A 23,663-nucleotide genomic window follows, 5' to 3' on the forward strand; every position below is an offset into this window, starting at 1 on the left:
TGAACAGTATATAATTTACATGTAGAAAGTTTATTCCTGTATGTGTGTGGGGGCCTTAGAGTCCCCTCATGAAGCCCATAAGACATAGCTAATAATGCTTTTGTTTTGCACTTGCTTTTTGATTTTTCACCTACTAGTTGAGGGGCCAAGTTGGTTTTAGTGCTCCCACATTCAAATGCGGACGCCGAAAGAGTCTTCTCCATGGTTGGTCTTCACCAGCACCAGAAACAGACTAGCCCTAGAAGGAACATTGTCCTCCATTATGATGGTCTAAATGGCTGGTGTGGAGCCACAGTGCTTCAAGTGGGAGCCAGAAAACCCCTATCCTGAAGGCCTCAAAATCTGCCACTCGAAGCTACAACAGCGAGCATCAGTAATATCCAGTATCCATATTTGCTGAACTGAACTAAGAGTTTTACTGAAATAACTACCCCGAACAACTACCCTAGGCCTACACCCATCTCACTAGTCTGGCATTTGGTATTAATCCAGTTATACTTTCATCATAAAATTACTACAATAGGCTATATTTTAACTAAAACAAAGAAATTATATTGAACTGAACTTGTGTTAAAAACCATTATTATGCTTTAAATTAATAAATAAACACAATAAAATTTCGCTCGCGCGCATCACGCGCTCGCATGGAAAAATTCTGTCTCACTCTAAACAATTTCCAAAAGTTGAGAACCCTGCTAATCAATACAGTGGCCTGCCTTAGGTAGGTGTTTAAAAAGAAGAAAAAAAATTCTTGAAGGAATCCCAAATAATATCTTTCTTATCTGCTTGAATATTAGATATCAGCTGTATCTATAAAGTTTGGTGGTAAGTTAGTCCTTGAGTAAAACAAAAAGTGAGTATTTTGTGGTGTGGATCTGGGAAATATCAAGTAGGGGAGAACGGGGGAATCTGAGGCATCGGGTAATGTGAGCCACCCCCTGTATCTAGGCAACGGAAAACATGTGTGGTCATGTGAGATATGTGTTTTCAAGCCCCTCTCATTTCCCCATGGCCCTGAAAGAGAGGACCTCACGGTGCTGTGGTAAGCATGTTTTTTTCACCAAAATAGGTATTTTGCATGTAAAAGTAAATTTTCTTGCTGTCAACTTAATCAACTGTTGTGCCAAAGCAAATGTATTCACGTAGAAAAACTTCTATCATACGTGTTGATGAACTACCAACATATGAAACCATGTGATGCTGATAACTAAAGATTAGCCTGAAATGCTAAGAGAGGTAGTTTTTTCTCAAATTGTGGTGGTGGGGGAAAGTGAGCCAAATGCTGTTGGGGAAAGTGAGCCACTGTCTCACTTTCCCCCACCATGAGGCACAAGTTAAGTTTAGTCTTAAACATATTTTAATGTAATATTACATGACATATGTTTTATTTTAAAATGTGTCATACACATTGTAGAAAAGCCATCATACCAAGGAAATACACCAGGAAGACGACCTGGGGCAACCACACAGAAAGAGCACCTTCTCATCTTTCCCTGTAACCTTCAGGGCTAGAATGTAGAGTAGGCCTAGTTGTAGAGTATGACAGGCTGATGTTATAATCCAGTTGGGTCTTCTCATGTGTTCTGAGTTCCAGGCTGTTCTCGCTGGTTCTGATTTTCCTATGCTTTGACCCCCAGACACTAGCTGGCTCTAAGGGTCCTGTGTTCTGACCCCCAGACTGTGTTCTAATCTAACTGGTTCTATCTTTCGTTTTAATCTTATTAAAACCTTTTGAATTATAATATGTTGTATTTGATTTTGTTCAGAGTTACTTTCAAGTGTTTAGAAAATTTGCTTTGCTTAATTGACCAAACCCCATCATTATTTTACTAGTCCGACATTAGTTCTGGAATGTGTGGCTAGCTTTCAGGATTCTTACTGTTACAATATGTGTTGTTATGGTAGTTTCAGAGTGGAAAAAGTAAGTGGATCAGTTTACCCCACAGCTGGGGTAAAGTGAGCCACATGACAACTTTTTTTAAAACAATCATATTTTCACTGCCCTTTGTCTTGAAAAAATTCTGCTAATGCCCATTTCTAGGAAACATCCTGAATTAATGGAAAATGTGTAAATTTGAGTGATAAATCATTTTAGCTCCCTTAGAGAGGAGCAAATGTAAAAAGTGGCTTTTAAAACTAAAAATATTTAAAATTGTAGATGTTATTAGGGATTAAGAATAGAATGTCTGGAGCACATTTATCCCCTTAAATTTAATTTTATCATTATTATGTCAAATATATGACACTTGTTATCTTCTCACGACGTCCAAAACAGTGTGTCCTCAGAGAAGGTTTCAATCTTTCATATGCAATCAAACCTATTAAAAATATACTTTAATGATTAAAAAGAGCTTTTTTCATCAAAAGCAACACTAAATAATCTCTCATATCAATAAAAACAGTTTTTCTACAACACATTCATGTTTTGGCGGTGGTGAAAGGCCAATGACGGTAAAAAAAAAAAAGCTGGGAGGTTGTGTCAAAGCTTAGCTCAGTAGCTTAGTATATGTTGGATACATACAGTACATGTAATTTAATTTCCCGAAACATAGGGTTTGTATTTTTTCAACATTGCACCCTGTTTTGTCCCACTTCTCAATAATCACTGATATACTTTGACACTTTCGTTAAAATGATAATTAGAAGTGACTTACTAACGAAGGAGGTCTCCCCCAAGTAGCCCCGACGTTTCAACACCACCTCGAGGAACTTGACCTCTTCATCCACCACGTAGTGTTCCTTCTCTAAAGAAATCCAAGCCCAGTTCAGACGGAACTGCTGGTTCTTCAGTTTGTTGCCTCCTGTAAACGAATACAGTTGATTGCTATGTTAAAGAAAAGCATGTCTTCATATAAATCATCAAACAGTAAGGAAAAACACAGGAAGAAAAGACAATGACTTAGATACAAAACATTTTTGGGAAAAATAACCAGGCTATTTGTTTTGGGAGGGCACTTGAATTTCCAATACCCTTTATTAGAATGATTTCTTGGATACCTTCAGGACTTGACTTTGAAACTACTACAGCCAGCGCTCAGTGGGTGGTATGAGTGTTGCACAGCCCTTATGCAAAATGCATAGAATTTATGCCCGTTTAATTGCTTCAATTCTAATTAAGATAAAAGGTGTTTCCTGTCTGAACTGGTTTATTTTATCCTTGCCTTTTTGAAGTTGGATTCAAAGGCCAATGCTGCAGTCCTGGAGGGCATCACTGCTCACATTTGACCACACACACACACACACACGCACACACACACACACACACACACACACACACACACACACACACACACACACACACACACACACACACACACACACACACACACACACACACACACACACACACGCAAAGATGCACACTCACAAAGAAACCACACCACTCTTTAATGGTGTAATTTCTAAAGCAGCGACTAGCAGTCTAGATAATTACCAACCGGTTCCTAAAAATCAGCATGCATCAAACAGTGGGAGCTACTGTCTGCTGCTATTCTGGAATTGGGTTGGTGAGCTACAGATGACCAAGCCATTTAACATCTGCTAGTTCTAAACGTGGTGGAATAAAAGTGAAAGTGCCAGAAGGGGGCAGGGACATTGTTCACCGGTTTCACAGTGTTGCTGTTCTTTGTGTTCAGCATGACTGAGAGTCTCTACCCCACCCCACCCTGGGTGTTATGGTCAGTAAATCTGGTGCGTCCTGCTGGCTACTCCACTGTGTCCATTTACTTCCTGGATGGACACGGTGAGACCTATACACACCACCCCAGGGGGTTTTATTATGTGTGAGGGTGCATGCATTTACGAGTTTGTGTGTCTGAGTGTGAGTGTGAGTGTGAGTGTGTGTGTGTGTGTGTGTGTGTGTGTGTGTGTGTGTGTGTGTGTGTGTGTGTGTGTGTGTGTGTGTGCAAATGTGAAAAGTTATCTGCACCTGTTCAGAGCTTTTTCCATTGGTCTAATAGTGTACATATTTCCTCACACAGAGCAAAATATAGGGTCTTAATGCCCCTGACATCAATTCCTTTTGACAATATGGAGACATAACTGGGACTTGAGGACAAATACGGAGCAACTAACAAGGACAACAAGGAGCCCAAAGTGCTCTTTTTTCCCTGTCTCATATAAAACCAACAACTCATTTGAATCGCTTAGTTGAATAACGTTCATTAATCCCTAATGAACACATGTAGGAACTTCAATGTTTTCTACCAGATAGGAAGTAAAGTTGTTAAAAACTAAGAAAGAAGTGAAAAGTCAATGAAACATGACTTTACCTAAGATATATTTAGGCAAGATATCTGTTGCGATAAAAAACAATAAAATGTAAAACTTCTTACTGTAGCATAACTTACTTTTGATAGAACACTGTGTGATTACAGCAACACATACTGCAAATGTAAAGTTTGACTCACTATTGTATTTCATCAACTGCTAATAAAGACAAAACATGTTTTTTGTTTTGTTTTGTTTTTTTAATAAAATTGTATCACTGATACATTCTTGAGGTATCCCACAGTGTAGGATTTAGGCTTCCTGTGTGTTCCACATCCTTCTCCTGGAGACAGGCGACCTGTGTATGACAGGACCTCCCTACTCCATTTGGATTAAAGCCAGCAGCATGGCACGCATGCCACCGGTAAACTGCATGTGTGATCTCTGAGTCGTGAAGGAGCCCATCCTCCACTGCGGTAATGGAAACAGAGAAGGTCTTGGCATGTTGTCTGACTTCACAAGTTGGCACAGACTTGTATATAGTAGTTACGACACGGCCGATACTCTTGATCTCAGGCGTAATTCTAGAAAATGGTGAATATAGATAAAATGCATCTACTTGCCTGTCTCTATAATCAAACACTCTGGCAAGGAACATCTAGAATCATTTAACAGTAGGATTTATCACAAGTATACTTCATACATTTCAATAGCAACATTAAGTGGTTATGTGTTTTGAATAATTGTTTACAGTGAGCACACTGGCTACATCCAGCTAAGCCTCAAAGAGGCAGCTCTCCCTTTCAAGATGAATCACACTAAATACCTGTTAGCCTTTAAACAGTACTCACGAACATAAAGTGGCTCTATCAATTATTCATTGTTCATATCCAGCAGGTCTGAGGAGGATACAACAACAAACAAACTATGTTCACAGATTTTACTATATACAATTCCATCATGAGTAATAGTTCATATATTGTGTTTAGGAGTCCTGGTAAAGCTGCATTGTAGCCCTCAGCAAGGTGCTCATTTCTAGAGGACCACTTCACTCCACTGGATTTCTTTCTAATTAAGATAAGCAGAGGTTTGAGTAATAGGCCAGGCAAAGTAAGGCATTTTGGGGCCAAAAATAGAATAAATTGTAAAAGAATTTTTTTCAGCTCAGATAATTTCTATGAGGTGTCCAGAACAACATACTAAAAGTCCTAAGAAATCCTAGTTGGGGAAATATGTTTAATTCTCATCAATCCGAGATGTGTGCCAATAAGGCGAGACACCAATAAATCCCAATGGGGCATTTTTTTCCTTTAGTCCTATCAAAATGAAACTTTACACAATGAAAGTATCCATGAAAATGTAAATGTTTTGTATTACAAGTTTCTTTGAAAATTTATTTTAATATGCAAATGAGCTATACACTAATCATACACGCCCAAAATAAACCCAAATAGGCTTAATTTTTTCCTTTACTCCTACCACAATAAAACTTTACATAGTAAAAGTATACTTGAAAAGTAAAACATTTTGTATTACAAGTTTCTTTTTAAATGAATTTGAATATGCACATGAGCTCCACACTTATTGCCAATGGGTGATGGCAATGCTGCTTTTAGATTGGCCTCTAACCTGAAAAACTGCCTGGCTTACCTGCCAGGGGTATAACAGGTGCCTCTCATGAATTAGATTTGTCTCTTCAAATACCACTGCACGCAATTTGATAGCACTACATCCAATCAGAGCAATGAACAATGTGACGTATTAAGCCCTGTTCGTTTAGCGAACAGCGGGGTTAACTGTTAAATTGAACTTTTGCCGTGGTCGGTCGGCAAAACAGAACATTCCTCTTACTTGCTAATGAAAGATTTGAGTGCCGTCTTCCAAATTGTAAAGGGTCGAGGCCCCAGAGCACCATACATAGGGCTCTGGCCCGCCCATATCAGATAGAACCAATTAAAACGCAGCTCAGGATTTCTTGACATATTTAATGAGCTTCAATGGAGAGTGCCCAGACCAACAGGCGCAGCACATTTAATTTGCCAGCGCCTAGTGGCAGGTCTGGAGTTCCAGGCCAGTGCCATTCCCTTTCCTATGCCAAATAGACGAGATGTAGAATCACAGCCTGAAATGGCATGGAGAAAGAGGAGATTGTCACACACCTTGGGACCAAGTAACTCCTTTGTCTACTTTATGAACCATATCCGTCTTGTTTTTGTTGCTTTCTTTGGTTCTGGTGCCAGAAACAGCTTGTGTGCATTCAGATCAGCATGATGCAACAAGAGTACTAGCAAGTCTGTGTCATCACCTACTGAGACTGTGTCTTTTGTTCTGGCAGAGGTAATGGCAGTTTGGACAATGAGCACATCTGCATCGTGCTTTGCATGGTTTGTTATACACCATTTTTATCTTACAAGTTTCTTTGAAAATGAATTTTAATATGCAAATTAGCTATACTCTAATCAAATATAGGCTACCCAAAATATATCCGCATAGGCTTAATTTTTTCCTTTAAAGATCCAAGTGACTGCTGCAGATATTGCTGCGGTTGGTTGCATACACATTCAGTACTTTATGATTCCTCCTATACGTGAACCTATTGTGTATCAGCCACTGGCTCTGTTGCCAGCAGATAACAAAACATCACAGCTGGATGTTTTGTGGAAGACATCCCTACTCCTTCACTCTCAAAGGCCATCATGGTCTGGTATGATGCAGATCCTGCATCTTCTAGATGAACACCCTGGGAGAGCTTCAGTAACATTCCTTCCAATGATTGATCTTGATCCCAGTGATGAATCCTGCATATACTCAACATTGAGGTTTGTGGCAACTCAAGCTCTGCAGTATGATGTGACCCCTGTTCTGACGTTCGACCAACCCCTTCTGGAAAGCCTTGACCATTATAAGTTAACTTCTAATACAAATGTTTTACTTTTCATTTAGACTTTCATTGTGTAAAGTTTTAATGTGGTAGGAGTAAAGGTAAAAATGAAGCCTATGCAGATATATTTTGGGTAGCCTATATTTGATTAGTGCATAGCTCATTTGCATATTAAAATTCATTTTCAAAGAAACTTGTAAGACAAAAAATGGTGTATCACAAACCATGCAAAGCACGATGCAGATGTGCTCATTGTCCAAACTGCCATTGCCTCTGCCAGAACAAAAGACACAGTCTCAGTAGGTGATGACACAGACTTGTTAGTACTCTTGTTGCATCATACTGATCTGAATGCACACAAGCTGTTTATGGCACAAGAACCAAATAAATTAATGTATAGCTGTCCCCAGACAAATGTGCAACATCACATCTCTCTTCCTGAGATCCTCTGAGATTGTCTTTCCCTTTTGGCAAGTCTGATCTGTATGGGTTCACTTTGGTGGGCCTACACTGACCTGGTTTTATCTCTGTTTTATCTGGTGCCGCCCAATTACTTCCCTAAAGATCTCTCATTACATTGGTCCATTTCATCACTCAATTTGGCCCATCTGATTGTGTTTACCTGCTCCATTTAAGCAATGCAGCTTAGGGTTCACAAACTTTTGCACATACAAAAGTTGTCAAATAATTTATTTTTTATCAGTTTTAACAATTGATTTCCGGTAAAGAAAAATGTGGAATTGATAAACAAAAATCTGTTATTTCATATAAAAAATACTGGTATTGATCAAAATTAATTAATGATAGTCAAAATAAATAAAATTCCAAAAGGCGAGTTAATTGGTCCCAAGGTGTGTGACAATCTCCTCTTTCTCCATGCCATTTCAGGCTGTGATTCTACGTCTCGTCTATTTGGCATTGGAAAGGGAATGGCACTGAAAAAAGTAAAAAATTACACTAGCTGGGGGGGGGGGGGGGGGATCTAATTCATGAGAGGCACCTGTTATAAGTAAGCCAGTTTTTCAGGATAGAGGCCAGTCTAAAAGCAGCATCGCCATCACCCATTGGCAGTACGATGATTGGATATTCAATAAGTGTGGAGCTCATGTGCATATTCAAATTCATTTAAAAAGAAACTTGTAATACAAAATGTTTTACTTTTCAAGTATACTTTTACTATGTAAAGTTTTATTGTGGTAGGAGTAAAGGAAAAAATTAAGCCTATTTGGGTTTATTTTGGGCGTGTACGATTAGTGTATAGCTCATTTGCACATTAAAATACATTTTCAAAGAAACTTGTAATACAAAACATTTAAATTTTCATGGATACTTTCATTGTGTAAAGTTTCATTTTGATAGGACTAAAGGAAAAAAATAGCCCCATTGGGATTTATTGGTGTCTCGCCTTATTGGCACACATCTCGGATTGATGAGAATTAAACATATTTCCCAACTAGGATTTCTTAGGACTTTTAGTATGTTGTTCTGGACACCTCATAGAAATTATCTGAGCTGAAAAAAATTCTTTTACAATTTATTCTATGAAAAACGCTATTTTGCCTGGACTATAAGTCCACTTCAAAGAGGCCCCACGGAAAACACCACAGTTAATCTTTAACCAGAATTCAAAGCACTGAGACAGAATCTAGTGAACAATACTGGTGTCTCTTGTCATGCGATGTAGAGTGAATCGCATGAGCTACTCATCATAACAGGTGAATGGTCTGTAAGTCTGCCTTTTTCACGTTTGTTTTATTTTCTCTAAAATGCAATCTCAATATGTTCTTCTGTCTTCATTTTAATGTATTTAATGCCCCTGTAAAGCTCTTAGAATTGCCTTGTGTATGAATTATGCTATATAAATGTAATATTATCCATGTAATTGCAGTGCTAGTCATATTCTTTTTGAGCTTTTTCATCCAGTTTGTGCAAGTCTCTCTTACAAATAAGGTAACAAACAATCTGTCAGCACCCTGCAATTTTAACCACTTAATCATAACCAGCATTGTACATTAACCTTTTCACAAAAGCCTTGTAGAGTTCACGTAGCTGCACTTTGATACACAAGTTCTGCCCACTCACACAGTGGATTTGTGTTGAGGGACAGAAGCCTTTTAAAAGAGGCCAAAGAATGTGAGAGTCTGAACTGTGCCAACTTAGTGCCCCTGTCTCCTCCCTGCATACATGTTGTAGACAGCCCTTATTTGGCCACCGTCAAGCATTGTGGGGCCACGATGCCCCATGGACCATCTTCTGTTCATTCAGCCAGGCAGACAGACAGGCGGCCCCTCGCCCAGGGAGCCTACACTACAGTGATTAGGCCGGATAAATTGGGACTAGCCTGTGAATCCTGTTCAATAGACACAATCCTCTAAAAATACTTAATGATCAAATACTGCACATTTCATGTAACAAAGTCCATGATCCGCAAAAACTATAATCTACTTCAGCATTTAAAAGTAGCCAAACATACTACAGAGATATGCACAGGACCAGCAATTTGCTCCCAGGCCAGACATTTGAGTTTAGTTTTAGTTTAGTTTTTCATTTTGCTTTTAAAACAGGAAGGCAAAGAGCCATGGGAGCCTTCTATTTTACCATGTATTTATTTAATGATAACTGTGTTGAATCTGAATGCTGGTGAAGTATAACCCAATTCTATCGTTAGCTAAACTCTTAAAGGCTGCAAATCACATAGGCTGTGTCTTGATTCAGGGGTTGCGGTCTTGGAACCGGCCTCGTAGGCTGCATTTGAAGACCGATTGCGTCATAGCGGCGCGCAAAGGCTGTCCCATTTGCAAGGCTCCTTGCAAGGCTCCTCATATGCAGTCGTGAAATGCAGCCTTCGTTTCACGGTTTTGAAGCAGTTTTGAAGGCTGCATCAGATGTATCCTTCGTGGCCCAACATATCCCAAGATTCATTGCGTTTTTTTCAGAGAGTGCATAAAATAAAATAAAAAATAACAAAACAGCAACGTGTTGCTCCATCTTCTTAACTTTTATCTTCCTTTCTTTTTTTCTTGTACTTTTTTTTCTTTTCGTCTGGTAGACAACTTATTTTTCTTTTTTCCTCCGCTGACAGGGCTGTCTCCGTTGGCAGCAATCAGGGTTGCTAGGCAGCACAGGAGCGGCGAGTCGTCACGCAAGGTAACGGCTTGTTACGTAAACCGGAAATGCTCGTAAACGGAGACCTGCGGAGACCGTCTCGTTTAACAAGGCTCGTTGGCCTTAAAACCGGCCTTAAAATCGGCCTTCATAGGCTATAGCCTTCATAGACCGCGAGACTGCGTCCTACCAAGTGCGTGGTCTCTGAATCAAGACACAGCTAAAGTCTGTAAGCAGAGTGCTTTTAGGATCAACAGTGGGCTCTAATGTCAAAACAAGATTATCTTTTAAAGTGAAAGTTTACTCATTAAATTATATAAATACTAAATCCTTACACAACGGTGAAAATATGCCTTTCAGGAGCATTGATTTCTCTATACTTCATTTTTTTCACACGCCTACAAATATTGAATAATGTGGATAAAAGGGAGTTTTTGTACCTGCACCCGAAACAACACAGTGTAATGAAGCAGATGCAAGCAATTCCTTCAAGCACATTTACTCTCACACATTTGAACAAAACTAAAGAGCAAAAAGTAATTTGTTAGCAAAAAATAATTAGCTCGTTTTGGTTCCTAAACCTGAGCACCAGGGTCCAAAGAGGGGGATTCAGTCACTGTTCTGTCTATCAAACATTTTGACCCTTAGAAAGATATTGCACCAATTACTGACCAGGCTGCCATAAAGCTTTGTATTAATCCGGATTAATCCTACTGTATGTCAAAAAATAATGTTAAGATCTCCATGATTCATGACTCTAGCACCAACCCCAGCAAAAACTTTACGCTTTACATTTTTAACTCGTGTGCTACTTCCAGGAAATGAAATGAAAGAGAAACTGGTCAAACTGACATCACAGTCGTTGAATATTCAATAGAAAAATACCATCAAAAGGAAATATTTGATAAAGCTTCACTTTTGAGATGGAAAGTAAACATCTTCTATCATCCCAATTTGCATGTATTCTATAAAATGAGATTTCTTTGTGTTCCATGCCGTATACCAGACTATGCCAGTGTACTTTTCATCTGTCCAATTAAGGGAAAGGGGATATGATAATCCTGTTGAAAGAAAGAAAGCACATGGCAGAGGCAAGAGAGAGATATGGTCTAATCACCCTAAGCCTTGTATCAGCAGTAACGAGTTGGCCATTGCTTGAAAGACTTAGGACTATTATTTCACAGGCTCAGAGGCAAACCCCTTGCAAGAAGCAACACCAGGGAACTGGTCTGCCATAAATTTAACCGGTCCGCAAGATATAGTGTGGCTGTCTGGCTTGCCTCTGTGTCCACTCTGACAGAGTGGTCACTCTCAGGCGACATTTGAAAGAAAGGCCAAAGGCACCATCTGAACAAAAGTGTTGGGTCAGAGAGCCATGCAAAGCTTAAAGCAAGTAAGTCTTTGCTCTCAGCAGGGAGAGTTCTTTGAGATTAACATCTGAACCAAAACTTTCGAGGTGATTCCACTCGTAGTGCTCTTTCCAAATTTAAAAATTCCTTTCTTGTCTTAAATTCTCAGTAAACATATCATGAATAAACATGTCATAAAGCTCTTCAGAAGGTGTTTGGAAATGCAAAGAAAAGTGTTTATGTAAAACATCTCTGCGTGACATTTTCTTCATTTCCATGGGAACATAGTTATCTCGCTATTTTGGCTGTAATGACACTAAAATAAAAATATAGCGGGTTTTTGGAATCAAATATTTACCACATTTTGGTTGAAGAAGTAAATCACATAAATGTTTATATTATTTCCCTGTTTCAGGCTTTGGCAGTCAAAGCGTGAAACTTTTGATTGACAAACTATTACTTCAGCTGTTCAGAGTCAGTACATAATGGTGATGGTTGGCTGAGCACAGAAATGGAATAGCTGATTTGAACAAGAGCGTGATTTCCAAACGCTGCAACGTCAACCAACATTCACGGAAAGTCATTAAAGGTAAAGCACTTAAGTAATTTGTTTATTTATTTAAATATGCCGTCTGTAAATCAGAAAAAAATCTGCTTCAGTGTTCTTTTAAATGTTGTATGATTGACTGCAAGAAACCTTTCAAGCGAAACAACATTCATCATGTTCCCACACTTTCTGTTATTGAGTCCAAATTGCAGCATAAGGGTCTTGTGAAAACTGCCCAATAACTTTCTTCCTGGGTCACAGAGTAGGACCAGCACCCTCGCCTGCCTGTGTGGAAAGGCAGTGAGGAATTCCCCAAGCTCTTATTTCAGATGTGGCTTATGTGCGGCCCAGTGGAGAAATGTGCCAGGAAACACTGTACAATGTGATTGAAGTGGGAGGACACTCCTGTCCTGGGAGTCAGCTTAATGCTCTACTGCCCTCACGCACTCCCACAAATGATGTCATTTTTCAACCGTCATAGGAAACACTTCACAATGAACCTACACATTGGGATTATTTTTTGTTGTTGTTGAGAATATTCAAATATTCAGCTGAATATTTGCTAGGGACACATGTTATCTGTGTCTAAATATAACTGGCATCCAATACGTGCAAACATCTTGCGTTCTTAAGTATAATCCCATTAGCCTCGCTTGGAAATATTACTTGAAACAGAATCTTTCCACCTAAAAGATTAGCAAAGGGGTTAACTCGGGATGCACACCTCTTGCAAAATATCGTGGGATGCTTATTTCCAAACCAAGGGCACAGGGTGTTCTGCCAAACACCCAAGGTCAGGACTTATCCCTGATCATGGCAACATCATTAGGGCTAGAAAAAACAGACTGTCCAGACTTGGGTGGGCACAAATTATTTAAAAGTCTTTCCTCATTTTTGGTTAAGCTGCGATCGTTAACAAGATCAGCTTTGAAAGGATTTAAAACAAATCTTCAACTCATCGTTAAATACAAAAGTGCATTAATGATATTTTTTTTGTCTGGCAGGGTATTGAGTATTGCATCTGAAAACTGAAAAGAATGAAAAATGTAATCCTCCTGTATCTTTGTATATGATAATAAAACAATCAATTAACCAACATTGGCTTTCGGAATCCATTCTAAAAAAAAGGGAGGTATAACAGTCTTTGAGGTCTTTGTTTTATTTTGAAGGTGAGATCAGACAACGTTTTCCTTGAGTGCCCTTGAATGGCATTCCTGTCCGTCAAAGAGGACACAGCCTTGAGTGTCTTAATTAACAGTTAAGCCTGAACTCTCAATAGCAGGGGAAATAACAACAAAAGGCTGAATTAGCAGCTGCACGGCTTTCTTCGGCATTCACGGTCACTGTGGATTTAAACCCAAGAGTTTTCTCACTCATTACCAGTCAATTATGTACAGTACGGAGGCCCTGACCGCCAAGAGGCCAAAGTCACCAAAGTGGCTTTGGCAAATCTGTGACCGGCTGAAAAAGATAAAGTAAGCTATATAGTGTGAACCATAATAAAACTGCATCCACCACATATGAACTCAATCTGAATGGTAAGTTTAAAAAATTCAAAATAAATAAAAAAATGCTACCCTCCATTTTAGCTAATCTTGGAAAACAAACACAAAAGTCACATGACACACTTCTTGACAGAAGGGATGAGCTCATGCACAAAAATAGGGCCCTCTCCCAGGAGCTGAAAGACTTGCACTGTTAGAAGTGCATGTGTTAAATGTACCTCGGTCCTCAACTCTTCACTGCAGCTGGTGAATGAATACAAAATAACAAAAAGGTAGTGAAATAACACAGAGATACAAGGGCGAGTGTGAAAATGGGTGAGAGAAAAACAAAGCAACATAAGGACGCAGGATGAAGGGACTTGACAAAGAGAGGGGGACGTGCTTTTTCTTGACCCTTCAATGCACAGTGTTTGCTCTCTTGTCAGACCGAATAATGGTGGACTGTTTGCCGAAAGCAGCAGTGTGAGGCCATAGAATATAAAACCCCATTCCAGCCCCACAGAATCATGAGCTCCATACTAATTGAGTCTGGCGTTTGTCAGAGCTGTTCTTAGGGCCTGCCTTCAACGGCTTCATTCATAACAACATGTTTCAGCGGCATTTCACAGTTGTTACTTGCAAATCCTCACATGTTGAAAGGCTTTCGCCAGAGTGAGAGGAAAAGGCTCCCTGAAAAGCTGAAATGGTAATTCCTAAAGAAGTATTGAACTACTTTTTCTGTAGTTCTAGTTTGTTTATGACTGGTAAAAAGGAGCCTTCAAGTAGAACTGTAAAAACCTGCATGTTAAAGATAAGCTTGCTAGTCTGCATTCATGAAAAGAGGTGAGGAAATGTCTAAGGATTAAGTGTTGTTATAGTCTCCTTCTTATACTGTAATATTGGACTGCAGATTAGTATGTGCAGCGGAACAAACAAGTGGGTCAAAAATATGAGCAGGTTTGTTAAAAGAGATGACTTAATAATGCTTGCAAAATTTCACACAAAGTCAGAGACACTCCAGTATTTGCAGGGAGGAATTATGGGACTTTCTGCATAAAGTAGAAACAGTTAAAACATATTTGTGTGCAGGGATTGTATGAACACACAGTATACCACAAAGAATAATATGGAACTAGGCTTCTTCCGTCATTATGTACATGCACTATATTACTATGGCACAATTATAACTACTTTAAAAAACAATATTGGAGTGTGAACACAGCAAACACAAAGATGAATGGCTTGTGTAAGGAGGACAACTCCTGCACGTCAAAAGAATGAAATAAAGTAATTAGATAAGGTTAGTTCTATTTCAGACACAGAACAATATTACAAGGACAACAGCTAAATGCCACAAGGGATAAACATGAGAGGGGTGAAGAAGTTTGCATTTTAGCATGAAGCTCTATATAATCTATGTGACATTTTTACTCACGCGCACTGAATGACCTTTAAAAAATGATCAACACTCTTTAGAAGGTAAGTTAAGTACACATTAAATCAGTTAGCTGACCAAAAGTGTTTTTGCATATTGGCCGGTGATACGACCTTTAAAGTATTACAGACATTTATTTTTCGGTTATTGTAATAGCTTCGGCCAATTACTTGGGGATTTAAGGGGGCTAAATGTTACCGCTGTATCTGATTTCACATGTCCTCTGCACCCTGTGGCCTTTCTTTGTTTCCCTCATCCCATTTGCTCGCTAATATGTAACTGTTCACTCCGAGCCCATGGCCTGGAAAACCAAGTTAAGCCCAGGCATGGTCTAGTAAATTTCAGGCAGCAAGACATTCCTTAGTATTCTTAATGGGGGAAGGGTCGTTCTGAGCTCTGGGAAATTGCCTGGTAATGCCAGACATATAAAAGGAGTTTTTTGTTTATCAAGGCAACATGGAGCAAAAAAGAAGAAGATGTATCTATACAGTATTTTCCGCAGACTAATCGATTGTCAAAATATTTCTATTCATATGTAGATGAAGCTGCATACCTGCAGAGCTCAACTACTACAACAGAGCCCTCAAAACATGCCAACACAGACGGTGCTTAAGAGAGTGGACTGCACATCAGCACATCTATCTTATCGCTACAGGCGACAGGAAGCAGCTATATGCCTTGCCCCCACGTATGCTGGGACCAACAGAGCACTTCTATCTTTCATCTCCTCTGACTGCTGGTCCCTCCCACATCTCAACTAGATGCCTTCTCACATCCTGCCTATCAGGCTACACTTATGGAGAAAAGCAGGTGGCTGTGAGAGGGAGTTTGATCCACAGACAGAATGCGAAAAGGGTTTCATCCACAACCTTTAATTAGATCAGAACCCCGTTACTCTCAAGACACACTCCCACAGTGTTCTTGGGGATGGCATAAAATGCAAACCTTCTCAAGAGAGTCTGCTTCCCACTGTAATATTTTCAACTCCCCACTTCTGTATATCATTTCTTGGCACACTGATATGCTGATTGTATCAAAATAAAAGCAGCATGCGTTTTTTTCTTCTGGCATACATCATAGCACTCCAATCAAAAGAGACAACAGCTTGAAATCAAAGACAGAGCAGATATCAATTAAACTGAAGTTGATGCAACGTTTTAGCAGTGCCAGCTTCATCTCTGATTAAGGGATCAGGCAGCTGGCCCCCATATGGATAGATAGTGGATCCTTTGTGTGTGTGTGTGTGTGTGTGTGTGTGTGTGTGTGTGTGTGTGTGTGTGTGTGTGTGTGTGTGTGTGTGTGTCTGCATAAAAAGTGTGTTTTAAAGAAGTGCACCCCTCATCAGGCTGCATTCTTGCAACCCAGGCTCAGATGGAGAGCGCTGTGTCACTACAGCCTTAACCCAGCTGTCAAAGGCTTATCATGCAGCTGAGCTGAGAGGAGCAGCTCCGGGCCCACTGCTGGGATGCTGGGGCCAAAAACACATTATCCAAAATGATTTAGCAGAATTTAACAAAAGCTTGGCTACTGTGAAAAGAGAGATGTCACAGCAGCGGCGGTAGCACCAGTCACTCTGAGAGGTCCCGCTGTTTTTCAAAACAGTCTGATCAAAGCATTTGACTAAAATTCAAAATGTAAAGAAGACACAAATGGAATGCTAACCTAAAGGTCTTGGATTACATTTTTATTTCAATATAGTTGCGAAACGACTCAATTTCATTTCTGCTGAATATTTCAGTTTTTTATTCCATTTTACAATTTTCTTTTTATCTCCTCCTGTTGCCAGTGGTAGAAATGTTTGTATACAATACATGTACTGTATACATCAGGGTTTCTAGAGTTGATGGGAATCTTGTGGGACTGCCAAAACCCCAAACTGATAACAAAAACTGCAGCATACAAGCTTTTTCCACAAAAGAAAAAAGGATCTTCTACAAACGTAGTGCTTGAACAACCCCAGTTCTGCTAGACTGATATCCTAAGGCAGGTATGACGACACATATCATCCTCCAGGGAACAAGCCTGGGCCTGGGCTTTCTATACTTTAGGGAATTTTCCTGTGCTTTGTTAACCTTGGCTCCACACATTTACTTTGGCAGCATATTAAGACGGACGAAGGGAATCATCAAGCAGGGTTTCCCTTCTATTTTACAGAGGGAAAATGAGGGCACCTCAGCGTGAGAGGCTCTCTAGACGCCTTAGCCATGCTTCATCCAAATTCTATGTGATATACAATCACTGTCAGATTTTATATCACATCTATAAGACATTTGTGTCCTTATTCTAAATCACTGTCTATCATTAATGCATCTAGGGCTCTCTTATATGTCTCAGCAGACACATCTAAGACAGCAGGAATCGCTTTTCTTAGTAAGCATGGACTGTTTGAGTATAAGCTACAATGGAAAAGGAAAAAGAAGCATGAAACTTAGAAACATCATGCTGTGAGTGATAAGTTAGTGACAACTAACTTGAGCCAAGGACACCCAGGGGAAAAGACAGCAACGCCTTCATTGGCTGACTAAATGAACACTTCATTATATATGAATGAATCCTCTCATCAAAATGTTTTGACTTGCTTGAATAATTACCTTGGCTGAAGTCTATTTGATTAGAAATGAATGTTTCATTTCTGCACCGATGAGCACAGGTTCTTCAATTGTTTGGTTACGCACTGCAGCACTATCCTGATGTGCTTTTACTTGAGTCTTCTTTGTTCTTCAAACACTTTGAAGGAAAATACATTTGCAGATACATAGTGTTATGTTGTGTTGAATAGAGACTGGTACTTGCATATTAAACATTGCAAATACTGTATAATTGCAATGCAGACTCAAAGTTAGGGACATAAGGGAACCAGTAAGTCACGTAACTCACTCTCCATCTAACCTTAATTATCTCTGTAATTCAGTTTTTTTAAACCCAAAAGTGAAGCAGATGTTACCCAGGAGTAGCTCCTCTAATCAACTCCCAGATGTTTCCTCACAAAATAGTTTTCCTTAACAATAAATGACTACCTAATATTTTATTAGCTACAGCACAGATGGACTGTGAGGAAAACTTAACACCCTGAAATCTCTTCAACACACAGCAACAGGACCAGCTATGTAATTTGAAGAAGTTTACAGCATACTGCGATTCATACTACAGGTGCCAAGGACAAAGGAATGTTATACCCCCCAAGAAAAGAGTAGGTGAGACAATTGCATTAATAACAGGGTAGAAACACACAGAGAAACTGCAGAGTCATCACTTGCACTGAGATGGGAATAATACAAAGTCTATATTAACCTCACAACTGCATGTGAGTGCATGTTCCCCCCCTTATTTTTGTTGCGCTCTAGCACGCTATGGGGAGAAAGATAATCCCTCCTAACCTGGGATTAGACAGGCAAGGAGACAAGGGAGATGTGTTCAAGTATGCACTCAGTGTCTTAAGCGATTACACACCGATAAGATTTACACGGCATTTGTTACTGCAGGCCGCAATGGTTCAGCGAATATATTAGGTCCTTGGACTCACACACTGTTGTGAAGTCATCTTGTCATATGAAGCAGAAAAAAAAAGATGGCCACTGCAGACTTGCACTTAAAACCGGAAAGAAAAAAACATTCCTCTCTCCAGGTATTTGCTGTGTGCTCTACTGTGAATATCCATTTCACTCCATATCTGAATGATTGATTTTCACACTCGACGTACTTTACATAGTAAACGGCTCACTAAGAATTAGCACATTTTTGCAAACTGAAAAATCGATGATCTTTTTCTGCCTCTTTGTATCTATGTGAAAGAAAAAAAACGAGTGTTGGCTGTGAGTGCCTGGATGGAAGAACAAAGGGCATAGCAGTGTGTCTGTCAGTAGGTACATCCTTGATGCTTACTAACTAGCTGTAGGGAGACAGGGATTGAGCTCCACAAACAACAGCTTGGGAATGCCAGGGCTTGTGTGTTCAGGTAAGCTCACCTGAATGCACTCGAATCCTTAGGAGACAAGGCGAGGGCTAGAGTCAACCCCCCGAAATACAGCAATTAGCTGACTTAGAATGACAGGAGAAGCCCACTTCCCAACACACGCACGGATAAACAAACATCCAGATACCAATCTTGTTCAAAACAAGACATTTTCCTAGAAATTAAAGAGGTTTCTGGCCCAAGCATCTGTCTATGATTTTGCTATTCAGGTGTGATGTTTCTCCAAAAAAGTAAAAACCCATAGATTAAATATTTGTAACTTCAGTCCTAGGAATATTCATTCAAAGGTTTCAAAAGCTTGACAAATAGCGTGACACACAAGTGCTATGAGAAAACAAACTCTGTCATCTCCTTTTTGGCAAGGTACAGCTGTGAAGGCATGGTGGCAACTTTCTGAACTAAAAACAGAGGAGAAAATGACACATGCAGTCAGGGCCGCCGCTCCCTATACGCAGAGTACGCAGACTGCGTAGGGCACCAAGTTCCTGGGAGGGGCACCCCAAAAAAAAAAAAAATTATAATTTTTTTTTTTTTTTTTTTTTTTAATTAAAAAGGAAAAAGAGATGGTCCGGGGGCCCCCCCAAAATAGTTTATTTTTTAAAGTTCATGATCATTACATTACAAACAATATATAAATTAGTTATGAACAGGCCCATCGTTGTTTTTTCTTAATTGTGTAACCTATCCAGGGGTGGATTACTGCACAGGCACACCGGGCACAGGCCCAGGGGCCCAAGGGCTCAGGGGGGCCCTTAGCCAGAGATACTGATAGTAACTTTTCATGTTGCATAGTCAAAGAGCTCAGTCACTCATGTCAATAACAGGGTCCAAAAAGGAATAGCCTAAATATAAATACTCATTAAAATGTAACAAGATAGAAATCATCATGGGCCCCTCAACTAGTAGGGGAGAAATACAAAAGAAAGTTAAAAACAACAGCATTAGTAGCTCTGTCTAAGGGGGTTGAAGGCCCCCTCACACATACACAAATAAACTTTATATGTGTGAATTCTAAATTGTTCATATCCACCCTTTATCTGTTGAAATGGGCCCCTCCATCATAGAACATGGGTCTGCAGACCAATCTACTGTTTTTACAGTTGCAGAGTAAAGAGTGCTACCTGTTTAAGAAAAATCTGAAAAATAATGTTCCTTCTGCATCTCAGGATTTGATATCTCTCTAGTCTCTAAAATTTCCTCACAAAGTGCACCAGATTGATGCATTTTACTTTCAAAAGGTAAAAAAAAATTCCACCCACCCCCCAACAATACCCCAAAATCCTGTGGGAAACACTGACTTCCTTAATATGTTTTTGCCATTAATTGTATGTATCCGTGTAGAAAATTCAGTGTACCTGACTGGATAGGGACAAGTGGGGGGCCCTTTAAGAGTGTAAGCCCAGGGGCCCATTATCTCATAATCAGTCTATGATCCTATCACTCAATTCCTTTGCAAAGGCAGTTTTTTCACAAGTTAAGCTGTTCTTTCTGTTAGTAAATGCTGGCAAATGTGCCAAAAAGCAGTCGCAGAGATCTTGCAAGGGCAAAAAAAATTTGCTCGCGCCCTGCGGACGCGAGCTTCTGGGTTTTTTTTTTTTTTTGGGGAGGTGGGGGGGGGGGGGGGCATCACTGACAATTTCTGCTTAGGGCACCCAAAAGCGTAGCAGCAGCCCTGCATGCAGTCCACAAATGTTTGATGATTATAAAGTAATAAACTATTAAAAGGAATTTAAAGAATGTGTGCTTATTTTTGGATTTCAGTTTTATTTGGAAGATTATTCCACCTAAGTATTAACACCAGATTACTTTTCAGCGCACAGACAGTACGAACAGGTAGCGGTCGTGAGGATATAGAGTATTCACTGATTTTGACAAAAAGTGATTTTGACAACAAGCGTTCTCCAGAATCACTTGCTCGACCTTTAAAGCAAAGGTAATTTTTTCAGTGTGAGAGCTGGTCATGTTTAACGCAGATTTAAATTTGGGATCAGAATACTCCATTCATGTTTACATGACGCATCAAGCAGCAGATGCTTAAATGCCAAGAACTAAGCCCCCTGGCAGCTCAATTTAAGAAAGTCAAGAAGACTGTGCCCTGCCCTATATACATATATACATAGATCATCAGAGATAATATCATCTCAGTTTCAACAGCTAAAAAAAACACACTTTGTGGTCGGATGTCAAACCTCTTTAAGTATTTAGATTGAGTGTCCTAAATGGCTAGATACTTTCCAATATGTCTACTGTTGCAGAAAAACATGCCAAGAGTAAATAAGTGCCCTGCCCTGTAATGAGTGCAAGTTGTTAGTATTTTTGATAATGGAGCCGACAGATCTTATAACAATCAGTTGTGTGGGGCATTCATCTTTGAGCAAAAGCAAAGTAAACAACAGGACAACAGGTAATTTAATTGGCCAAAGCTAGAGCAGAAATACTTATTTGACTCATCTATAAGACAAATCTTGGAATCCCAACGAGCAGCTGTGGTATTTTAAGTCATGTTTCAGCCTAAAATAATTGCTAAATGCAGTTGTTTAATTTCCCAATGAACTTGGAAAGATGAGAATATTTTCTTTACACTGCTGAACATGACAGAGTGCAGCTGTGTGCAAGTGTACACTATTCAGCTCCTCCCCAACACGCCTGTTCATAGAGCTGGAGGCTCCGTCTGGGGATTTAGGGCAGCCACCAGTACAGCTTAAATTGTATTAAAAAATGTTCACTGACTGCCTCTCAAGCTGCAGTGCAGTAAGTGTTGAGTCCATCCATACAACACTCTTCATCAATTTGCCAGGCACTTTAGGTGCAACTATAAAGCACAATTCCCAGAGATGTGTGATGTGTCTGGATTGCATTGTTATTTTTCTGTTCTGTTTTGTTTGAGCTCATAACTATGATTGAGGACAGAAAAAGACATGTTGTTTTGAATCCTCTTTTCAAGTGTAAAAGTAAAGACAGATATTGTAGAAAGGGCTGAAAAAGGGGGAATATAATTTGCAGTTTTGGAAAATAAACTACCTCTGTTGGATACAAGTATGTCATCAAGCAAGCCAAAAAGAGAAAGAAAGTGACAGACAGAGCAGTCCAAAGAAAACCATGACAAATAACCCAATTGAGAAAGGAACAAACAGACAAGCTAAACTTCACTTAACCACACAAGAGCTCTGCATATACTTAGTACATGCCAGAAAGCTCAGGTAAATCACTTTCAGTCATGTCCCCTGCATTATAGTCATCACTCATTTGCACATCATCCACCTGTTGGCATTGATGTTAACCTGGCTATTATTCAACTGAAGCCACAGTCTAGTCCTGAGTTGAGAGATGAGAAAAATGTGTACAGGGGCCCACTGAGGTGCTTGTGGGAAAATAGGGCCCCTATTAGAGAGGTCCTTTGTGCTCACTTATCACGGCTGAAGGGTAGCAAAAAGGACAGACTGTCAGGCACGCTGCTTCTGCTAATCGGCAACACCAACATGATTGCCTCAAACCACTCACAGAGCTTGTGCCTGATTATTCAACTACAGTGGAAGGAAGATCTTCACTAATTGTTCTACTATATACTTACCATCTAAATCAGGAGGCCCTTGCGTGAAAATAAATGTGTGGGACATAGTAAGACATGCAGTAAAAATGATGCTCAGATAAATGTTTAATAAGTGTGAAAGCTGTGAAATTCACACTTTTTGGCAGAACTACTGGTAGACTGCAGATCAATAGAGCATATTATAAACAAAAGTTGTCTATAAATAACACATTTTCCTTTCCTTCTTATTCACTGTATTGTCTTATGCTGAAGTAAGAAATCGTGTAAACTGTTATTCTGGCAATATCTCCCATCTGTGCACCCAGCCTTTGCTAAGTTACTCTGCCAAATTGGGAACATTATCAAGTGCATGCAGGCTTTTTCATACTGTCCTTTCTTACATAAAACCATGTTCCTTCAGACAGTGTAAAAAATATTCCATATTTCATCCTCGGAAATTTGGCATTAATCATTGCAATCTTAATTGTGAACACATTTTTGAAAAGGGGATGTTTAAATAGAGTAACTTACCATTGTCCTCAATGGAAAAATAGAAGATGTCATTCGTAGCATTGTCGCTATTCCTTAGAACATAGCAAATGTTCATCTCATCAATTTCAGCTGAAAAAGATAATGAGAATAATTTCACAAGTGTCCATCATATCCTGCTGATAACAGGTAACATAAGTTACATGGCTTAAAGTTCAAGTGAAAAAAATAAGTCCAATATGTTCCTGATGGACTATTTATTGGTCAGTACTAACAACTTCTGAGCCCTTGTATTATTAGAGGCTGAGGCTATGAATTGTGCACACTGAAAAGTATCGAGGGAATCTGAAAAGATAAACTTCTTGTAACAAGAGCCATCAGACTCTTGAATGACAAAGAATATTAAGAATAGCTTGATTGTTAGGGCTACTTCACAGGATTCAGTCAGGATTCTTTGAAACCCTGGATCATTATGATTTTTTAAATTAAAATCCTTGCTGTCTTCAGTATTTGATGAGGAAAGATTTCCCTTCAATAGACGAGACCAAGGCATAAAATGCATAGCCAGATTTTCTAAATGCTCACGAGATTGAGTCTTTATTTACTGCCTGTTTACTCTGGTGAGCACTTTTGAAATAGTGAACAGGCCTCATGGGGAAAGC

The 23,663-nt window shown here is 39.5% G+C and overlaps 1 protein-coding gene across 1 annotated transcript in view; it reads right to left on the reverse strand.

The window, feature by feature from the left end:
• frem2b (FRAS1 related extracellular matrix 2b) overlaps nucleotides 1-23,663 on the reverse strand; it is a 57,181-nt gene that overhangs the window by 27,974 nt on the left and 5,544 nt on the right. The window contains exons 2-3 of the mRNA XM_080053714.1: nucleotides 23,044-23,133; nucleotides 2,655-2,801 (exon numbers count right to left, since the gene is read on the reverse strand). Of these exons, the coding sequence (XP_079909840.1) occupies nucleotides 2,655-2,801; nucleotides 23,044-23,133 (237 nt within the window). The remainder of the gene's footprint in view (nucleotides 1-2,654; nucleotides 2,802-23,043; nucleotides 23,134-23,663) is intronic.

Source organism: Ammodytes marinus (assembly GCF_949987685.1).
Source record: "Ammodytes marinus genome assembly, chromosome: 3".
Taxonomy (NCBI): domain Eukaryota; kingdom Metazoa; phylum Chordata; class Actinopteri; order Uranoscopiformes; family Ammodytidae; genus Ammodytes; species Ammodytes marinus.